Below are 9,241 nucleotides of genomic sequence, written 5' to 3'. Positions count from 1 at the left end.
GGGAGGGGCGGACTTCGACTCCCAGAATTCCTCAGCCAGCCTGGGGAAAAAAATACTTATTTAAAGAGAACAGATTGCAATGCCGTCCTTGCCTTAATGCAGGGGTCTTCAAACTTGGCCACTTTAAGACTTGTGGACTTCAACTCCCAGAATTCCTCAGCCAGCCAGAGGAATTCTGGGAGTTGAAGTCCACAAGTCTTAAAGTGGCCAAGTTTGAAGACCCCGCATTAATGATAAGGTTGCCTTCCTGGGTCAGAGGCCCTCCTGCAACTGGGTGCAACCCAGAATCTGGAGAGTGCCATTTCCAAAGGAAACAGATTTTGTGTTTGCCTAATTCTTGAATATGCTGGTAATTGACTCGGTTCTCGCAATGGGCAAATGCCCACAGCTAGATGTGAAAGAGTAATTACAATGATATCATTGGTTTTTTATTGTACAACTCGGTGTAGATATAATGTTTTCTCCTATTACCACACAACGACCCTGTGAGATGGGTTGGGCTGAGGTAACGACTGACAGAAAGCCCCTGACAGAAAGCCCCCCCCCCGTGGTTTCATACCTAAGGGAGGACCAGAATCACACACACACAACCTGGCAACACCTCATAAACCAGGAGTAGGCAACTATGGCAACTTTATGATCTGTGGACTTCAGCTTCCGGAACTCCAGAGCCAGCAGGGACTTCTGGGAGTTGAAGTCCATAGGTTGTAAAGTTGCCAGAGTTGCCCACCCCTGGTTTAAACCAATGCCTCTTTTCACATGCTATAATGACTGGGTTTACACCATGTAGTAAAGTACAACTGTGCAAATTCACTCCTGGCTGATCCAAGTAGAAGTCAGGTGACAGCCCACCAAATACATGCTAATAAAATGCATTTTGTACAACCTCCATAACCCAGTTATGGGTAGTCCTCGACTGAGGAATTGGGACTGGAATTTCTGTGGTTAAGTGATTTGCACCCGATTTTACAACTTTTTATGCCATGTTCTTTAAGCAAAACAACTGGTCATTAAGTGAATTTCACAGTTGTTAAGTGAATCCAGATTCCTCCATTGACTTGGCTGGGAAAGTCACAATTGGTGATCACACAACCCCAGGACGCTGCAACTGTCATAAATACATGCCAATTTTCAAATGCCCCAATTTTGATCATTGGAACATAAGGACGTCGTAACTGTGAGGACTGGTTGTAAGTCATTTTTTTCAGCGCTTGTAACTTTGAATAGTCCTAAAGCTTATTTCTAAATAGATGGTCATAAGTCAAGGACTACCTGTACTGAATTATATTTTTACAGCACCTGAATCAATACCAGCTATCAAACCATTAACTAAATATTTGGAATGGAATCACATAACGTCCTAAAACAAAGTCAAGCTTACCAATTGCAAATTTAGCAACAAGGTTTTTTTCAAAAACAGCCCCCCCTCAGCACAATTAATTAATCATTAATAGCAGTGAATGCACGAGAAAGTTCTTTTTTGGAACTATTAAGATAATGATCAAGTTTCTGAAAAAGTGAGTGAACTGAACTGGGCCAGGGAGGGGAGCAGAAAAGGGCATGAATTAATAGTGGATTAAATTTAGCGTGGAGAAAACATTTGAAAAAGTGATTCAGAAGTGAGGCCAATTTTTGCCTGAGTTTATTATCTGGGAAGCTCTCTTTTGAAATTACCTCAAAAATCAGAAAATCCCCTTTGCAAACCATGTATTCATTGGTTTGGGGCCAAATCAATCCCTAGCCATCTCCTTCAGAAAAAAAACCACCTCAACTTGCAAATTATATTTGATTCGAATCAGTGAACTCCAAACACAAGAGCAATTATCAGTTATTCAATCAAGGAACCAACAGGTTTGACAACCTGCAAATGGTTACATCATCATTCATAAAACCAGGCAATGTTAAGGCTGTGAGGATGTTTGGTCTAATTCGGGGGTCTTTAAACGTGGCTCTTTTATGACTTGTGGACTTCAACTCCCAGAATTCCTCAGCCAGCGTGCCTGGCTGAGGAATTCTGGGAGTTGAAGTCCACAAGTCATAAAAGGGCCAAGTTTGAAGACCCCTGGTCTAATTCCTGGGTATGTCTTTAACTGCGTTTTATGAATTGTTGTGAGCCCGCTGGATCCTACGATAGGCTGCCATATAGGTCGTGTATGGAATGGGACAATTCATCGTGGCCACCTGATCTTGTCCATTTCACCCCGGGTTTCTAACCCAGCTGTCCCACCACGGGCCCTCATCCACTGGTGATATACCGCCACCACTACTTCTCCACCACTGCCTACTTGTGGGCATTGCCCCACAACAGAAATCTTCACGGCCGATTCCCTCCTTGGCATGATTAAACATGGCTTTGAGGCTTCTGGTGCCCTTCTGGCCATTTTTTAAATTAACTTTCTTCTCAATAAACACATACAGAAGAGGAGAAAGATAATAGAATAGAATAGAATAGAATAGAATAGAATAGAATAGAATAGAATAGAATATTAATGGGAAACTAAAAATTGGGAAAAACTAATTAGGACATTGCTTGTCTATAAAGATTGAATGTTAAAATAACTGGGATATGTATAAACTAAAAATTATTGATGAATGTAAGGAAGTTATTTTTATTTAATCGATATAATAAGAATTGTATTAGTTTAAATATAAGACAGTAAATACTAAGGGGAAAAGAGAGGAAATATTTAATGTAGTAGTTTGAGACTTGTACTAACGATACTTGTATGTTACTGAATTATCGATTAACTCAGCCGCCACGTTGCTTTTTAAATATTTAAATGTAAAATTAGAAAATCAATAAAATTTTCTTTAAAAAAATAATAGAATAGAGTACAGTAGAGTAGAATAGAATAGAATAGAATAGAATAGAATAGAATAGAATAGAATAGAATAGAATAGAATAGAATAGAATAGAGCTGGAAGGGACCTTGGAGGTCTTCTAGTCCAGCCCCCTGCTCGGGCAGGAGAACCTATACCAGGGGTAGGCAACCTTGGCTCTTTTATGACTTGTGGACTTCAACTCCCAGAATTCCTGAGCCAGCCATCCTTTGGGTTAATCCTCATGCTCAAACCAGCCACTATTTTTGATTCCTTAACAGATTTCAATTATCAGGGATGTTGCCAAGAAGAACCCATCCATCCTTAACAGATGTTCACGATTGATCCAAAATCATCTTATCATCGTCACCTTACAAAAATAATAGGAAAAGACAAAACTATATGAGTTCAGGATGCGACTCCTGATTCGCATGTCCAACCGCAATAGGATCGTAACCAATCCTATGGACCTGTGCGGCTTCCAACGTGCAGAAAACATACTTTTTTTAAATAACCATGTTATATAATCTTAGGAAATTATTTTTTCCATGGCGTAGAAGCACCCATTTCATACCACAAAGACCTCCCACCTCCAAAAGACTGATTTGGGGGTCCAGCCACAGTCACTTTGGGAAGCAGCCCTCAAATTGAAAAAAAAAAATCCTTCTCTCCCCTGTTGTAGGGATTCTCGTTCCTACTAAGCTGCTTTCCATGACCTCTTATAAACATTAATTTGTTCTTTACAGGAACATTGTTCTGAGCAATCCTGGCAAAAGAAATGCGCTCTCCCTCTCCATGCTGAAGTCCCTCCGTCAGGATATTTTGCACAATATTGACAGCACGGATCTGCGCGTCATTATCATTTCAGGTATATTTTTCATCCATATTCGAAAAAGGAATGGAGTGGAGTTAAGTAGAGTAGAGTAGAATAGAGTAAATGAGTAGAATAGAATGGAATAGAATAGAATAAGGAATAGAATAAGGAATAGAATTAATATAGAATAGAATAGAAAATATGGAATGGAATAGAATAGAACAATATAGGATAGAATAGAATAGAAATAGGATAGAATGGAATAGAAATAGAATAGAATAAGGAATAGAATAGAATAGAATAAGGAATAGAATTAATATAGAATAGAACAGAACAGAATAGAATAGAAAATATGGAATAGAATAGAGTAGAGTAGAGTAGAATAAGGAATAGAATAAGGAATAGAATAAGGAGTAGAATTAATATAGAATAGAATAGAATAGAAAATATGGAATGGAATGGAATAGAATAGAATAGAACAATATAGAATAGAATAGAATAGAATAGAAATAGGATAGAATGGAATAGAAATAGAATAGAATAAGGAATAGAATTAATAGAATTAATATAGAATAGAACAGAACAGAATAGAATAGAAAATATGGAATGGAATGGAATGGAATAGAATAGAATAGAATAGAATAGAATAGAATAGAATAGAATAGAATAGAATAACAAAGTTGGAAGGGACCTTGGAGGTCTTCTAGTCCAAACTCCTGCTCAGTGAATGAATGAAGAGAGCATTTGGCAGAGTCCTCAATCATTTGAGTCTAACTATCATTGGTCTGAAATGGGGTCTGTGAGACTCAGTGTCTGCAATCTCCTTTCTTAAATTCACATGATTTTTAGTTACAGCGGCAATGAAAAAAGTGACATATGACCGTTTTTCACACTTACGACCTTTGCGGCATCTCCATGGCTGCGGGATCAAAATTCAGACGCTTGGCAACTGACTCATATTAATGACGGTCGCGGTGTCCCGGGGTCATGTGATCCCCTTTTGAGGCCTTCTGACAAGCAAAGTCAGAAAGCCAGATTCACTTAACAACTGTGTTACTAATTTAACAACTGCAGTGATTCTCTTAACAACTGTGGCAAGAACGGTCATAAAATGGGGCAAAACTCACTTAACAAACGTTTCAACAAATTTTGGACCCAGTTGCGATCATAGATTGAGAACTAACCGTTATAACTGTTCCTTGGCAGTTATAACAACGTAAGCAGTATCCTGTTGGATAACCCTGGGCCAAACTAGTCCACCAGTCTGTTCTTTCATGGGTGTGAGTCCTCACCAAGCCTTAATAATAATAATAGTAAAGTTGGAAGGGACCTTGGAGGTCATCTAGTCCAAGCCCCTGCTCAGGCAGAAAACCCTATACCATTTCAGACAAATGGCTGTTCAGTCTCTTCTTAAAAACTTCCAGTGTTGGAGCATTCACCACTTCTGGAGGCAGGTTGTTCCACTGGTTAATTGTTCTAACTGTCAGGAAGTTTCTCCTTAGTTCCAGGTTGCTTCTCTCCTTGATTAGTTTCTACCCGTTGCTTCTTGTCCTGCCTTCAGGCACTTTGGAAAATAGCTTGACTCCCTCTTCTTTGTGTCAGCCCCTTTATTTGTTGAATTCAGCCATCCAAAATCAGGGTTCATACAGCACTCTTAAGCCATAATACGGTTTTGTTTGGGCTTGTCTATTAGCAAAAATCCAACCATTAATCGGCCATCAACAGGCACATAGAGATAAACAACATCTATGACCACAATCAAAAAGCCCCAAGGAAATACAGAGACCAAAACACCTCCTCACCAACAATCAACACCCACATGAGCAGAGATTAATGCCAACATTAACACGAAACCAAGACATAAAAACAATACCCCAATCAAGGGACTTCCAACAGAGACAAATAAGCTAACAATAAACAACAGCTTAATCAAAGGGCCACCAGGAACACACCCACTAACATTGACAGGGCAAACCAGTAGTATATAAAAATAAGAGGAAACCTCACTCTCTTGTGATACTGATGTTGTTACCTAGTTTGGTAATGAAACGTCTGCAAGGAAGCCACCAAGCTCAGACAGCTCAGATTCAACATGTCACGTGAACCCAGCACAGATGTTGTTTTTCTATAGAACACGGTTAAGCATGCCCTAATTCAGTGTGTTGTGTGAACTAGATCATAGTGCTATCCTGTGCAAATATTTCCTTCTTTTTCCAAACTTCTCTGAAGCCGAAGGGCCTGTTTTCTCCTCTGGACATGACTTGAAGGAATTGACCGGGAAGGAAGACACAAAGCAGCATATGGACATCTTCAAAACCTGTTCAGAGGTGAGTTTCCACAATTCCGCATTGATTTGGATCAACCCTGTGAAAAAATTTCTCTCTTTACAGTTGGCTGACTTCTCTCTCCGTCATTGTGTGCCAAAATGTTACTTTAAATCAGGGGGGGATTCTCCAAATTTGGCACCTTTTAAAGACTTGTGGACTTCAACTCTCAGAATTTGAAGTCTGCAGCTCCAAGTTTAGAGATCCCTGATTTAAATTATCACTCTACGTGCAACAGCATGACCCTTGAACATATTTTTTTACAGAAGAAGTAATATTGTTCTAAATACTGACAATATAAAGGACTAATTAGCCAAATCTGTCCATTCCTCCACTGTTGAATTACTTAAATCTCCAGTGTCAGAGGCCCAATGTTTTAATTCCACCCTGGAATAAGAAGAAACCTAAATAGATCAAATGAAACATTTTGCTTCAGACAGTCACCTGGGATGTACGATGGTTCAGAATTGAAAGAGAATAATAGATTGTGGTTTTTTTTCCCCTCCGGGATTTTGCAGGGGAAATTCATAAAGTCACTGCAGTGCCCCAGAAAAAAAATGCTGTCGCTATAAATAACTTTTAACAGGAGCATCTCTTCTTAAATCAACTGAGCACGGAAAGATTTCATGTATCTTAAGAAGTTGCGTCATACACATCTGGAAATTGGAAATAGGTCATTTAGACTCTTTGGATTTTATATTCAAGCACTTGTAAAGATGGAAGGAACCTTGGAGGTCATCTAATCCAACCCTGAAATTCTGATACCAGCCCACATAAAGAGCCTTTGCTTGAAGATCTCCAGTGATGGACCCCCACAAGCTGTTCCATGGCTTCATAGCTCTCCTGTTCAGGAAGTTCCTTCAAATTTTGACTTTGGATCCCCACCAAGTGGTTGTTGTCCTATGATTAGGACAAGATAGTATATGGAGAATAAATCCAAGCTCGTTTCCTTGTGATAGCCCTTTCAAACATCAGAAGATTGCTACCTGGTCTTCATTTAGCCTTCTTGAAGATGTGTGGACCTCAACCCTCAGAATTCTGGTAATTGAAGTCCACGTATCTTCAAGTAGCCAAGGTTGAGAGTGCTATAAGGCTAAATGTCTGTGGAGGTTCTCAGTCATCCAGGTCATGGTTGTCCCAAAGGTGCTTTTTTTCAGGGGGCAACTGGACTTTGAAGACGTTTCACTTCTCATCCAAGAAGCTTCTTCAGCTCTGACTGGATGGTGGGGAATGGAATAACAGTGAAGAGACAGCAGGGCAGAAAACATCCTGCAGCCAAGAAGGCTCCCCACACATTTGCACCACTCAGGTGACCCTGAGGGCACAGATAAACCTCCAAGTGGCCTCAAAGACTCTCTGAAGGAAGGCAAATGACCAGCTGTCTGCAAGGAATATAAATTTTTCCATTCCCCACCATCCAGTCAGAGCTGAAGAAGCTTCTTGGATGAGATGCATTAAGAGAGGGATAGAATCAAGATCACGTGAAGTATTAGTACCATTTTACAAGGCCTTGGTAAGGCCATACTTGGAATACTGCATCCAGTTTTGGTCACCACGATGTAAAAAAGATGTTGAGACTCTAGAAAGAGTACAGAGAAGAGCCACAAAGATGATCAGGACTGGAGGCTAAATCATATAAGGAACAGTTGCTGGAATTGGGTATGTCTCGTTCAATGAAGAGAAGGATGAGGGGGGACATGATAGCAGTCTTCCAGTATCTCAGGGGCTGCCACAAAGAAGAGGGAGTCAAGCTATTCTCCAAAGTGCCTGAAGGCAGGACAAGAAGCAACGGATGGAAACTCATCAATGAGAGAAGCAACCTAGCACTAAGGAGAAACTTCCTGACAGTTAGAACAGTTAACCAGTGGAACAACCTGCCTCCAGAAGCGGTGAATGCTCCAACACTGGAAGTTTTTAAGAAGAGACTGGACAGCCATTTGTCCAAAATGGTGTAGGGTTTCCTGCCTGAGCAGGGGGTTGGACTNAAGGACAAAGCAAGCCCTACTTCACGGGGGCAAAATTTGAGCTGTGGAACTTACGTCCACAAGATCATGGGTGGCCACCACAGTTGACTTGAAAAGAGGGTGAAGACATTGCACAGATAGTCCCTGACTTAACAACCACAACGGAGTCCAAAATTTTCTTTGCCGAGCAAGAGGTTAAGTCAGTTTTGCTCCATTTTACGACTCCAAGAATCAGCATTTGTTCCCGACAAATGCCCCTCCCCACAGCTTTTCTTTAAATCTCATTCTCCAGGTGTGCCTTGTGGAGAGGGGCGGGACGCTCTCCTCCCGAGTAGTTGAGCCTGCCTGCGTTGTTCCCTCCTTCTCTCCGTGCTCTAGGATCAGGTGGAGGTGGCCCTTGCTCATCACCTGAACTCTGCCTCTCCCGTTCATCCTGTCCCAATCCTGAAGGGCCCTGGCCTGCCTCATCCAGCTCTTCCCCCACATTCCTCTGAAGCCACAGACACCTCTCCCTCGACCTCCATAGGGTCCCGTTCCAGCTCATTTTCCTCCGCAGATTCAGGCTCCGACGGAGGCATGACACGGCCCATCAGACGGGCATCAGAATCTCGAAACGAGTCAGATGATGAACATCAAAGTCTCCAGCTCAGATCTTGTCTTCCAGGTGGCACTTGAGATCCTCTTCACCGGAGAGCCCATGTCAGCTCAGGATGCCCTTCGCCATGGACTCATCAGCCGAGTTGTACCTGAGGACCAGCTGGAAAGCGAGACCCTGAGAGTTGCCCAAAAGATCTGCCAGAGCAGCCGGGCCGTGTTAGCTCTGGGGAAGGCCACTTTTTACAAACAGATGGAACATGATATTGGCACAGCCTACCAGATAGCTTCACGGGTCATGGTGGAGAACCTGGCTCTGAAGGATGGACAGGAAGGAATTGAGGCCTTCATTTCTAAACGCAAGCCCAACTGGTCCCATTCTTGAAATAACTTATTTTCAAGGAACATCTCCAGGGCAATTGTTTCTCCATCTTGGTAACTTGAAGATGAGTAGACTTCAACTCCCAGAATTCTGGCTGGCTGGCTGGCAGGGGATTTCTGGGAGTTGAAGTCCACACATCCTCAAGTTGCCAAGGTTGAGAAGTACTGGTTAAAGATCTTTAAAAGCCTTTTATTTGGTCAGTAAAACCAGTTTGGGGTTTCCCAAACCTGCTTTGAATGTCCTGGGAATTGCAGCTTGTTTCAAGGTATCCCTTATTGACATAGGAATATTGGTTTAAAAAGGGTCTTGTACTCTTGTCTACCCTAATTGGGTCCTTCAGGCA

At 41.6% G+C, this 9,241-nt stretch overlaps 1 protein-coding gene across 1 annotated transcript; it reads left to right on the top strand.

Annotated features, from left to right (window-relative positions):
- Positions 1 to 3,558: 3,558 nt before the first annotated feature.
- Positions 3,559 to 8,956, top strand: ECHDC3 (enoyl-CoA hydratase domain containing 3; the record flags this gene model as incomplete). Its single annotated transcript, XM_015824950.1, has 3 exons — positions 3,559 to 3,688; positions 5,864 to 5,961; positions 8,587 to 8,956. Coding segments are annotated over 3 exons (543 nt in total), but the record flags the coding sequence as incomplete, so codon positions are not given.
- Between the last annotated feature and the right edge of the window lie 285 nt (positions 8,957 to 9,241).

The sequence above is a fragment of the Protobothrops mucrosquamatus genome, unplaced genomic scaffold (assembly GCF_001527695.2).
Source record: "Protobothrops mucrosquamatus isolate PMUCROS unplaced genomic scaffold, P.Mucros_1.0 scaffold2428, whole genome shotgun sequence".
Taxonomy (NCBI): Eukaryota; Metazoa; Chordata; class Lepidosauria; order Squamata; family Viperidae; genus Protobothrops; species Protobothrops mucrosquamatus.
This window is presented reverse-complemented; position numbering and strand designations above follow the sequence as displayed.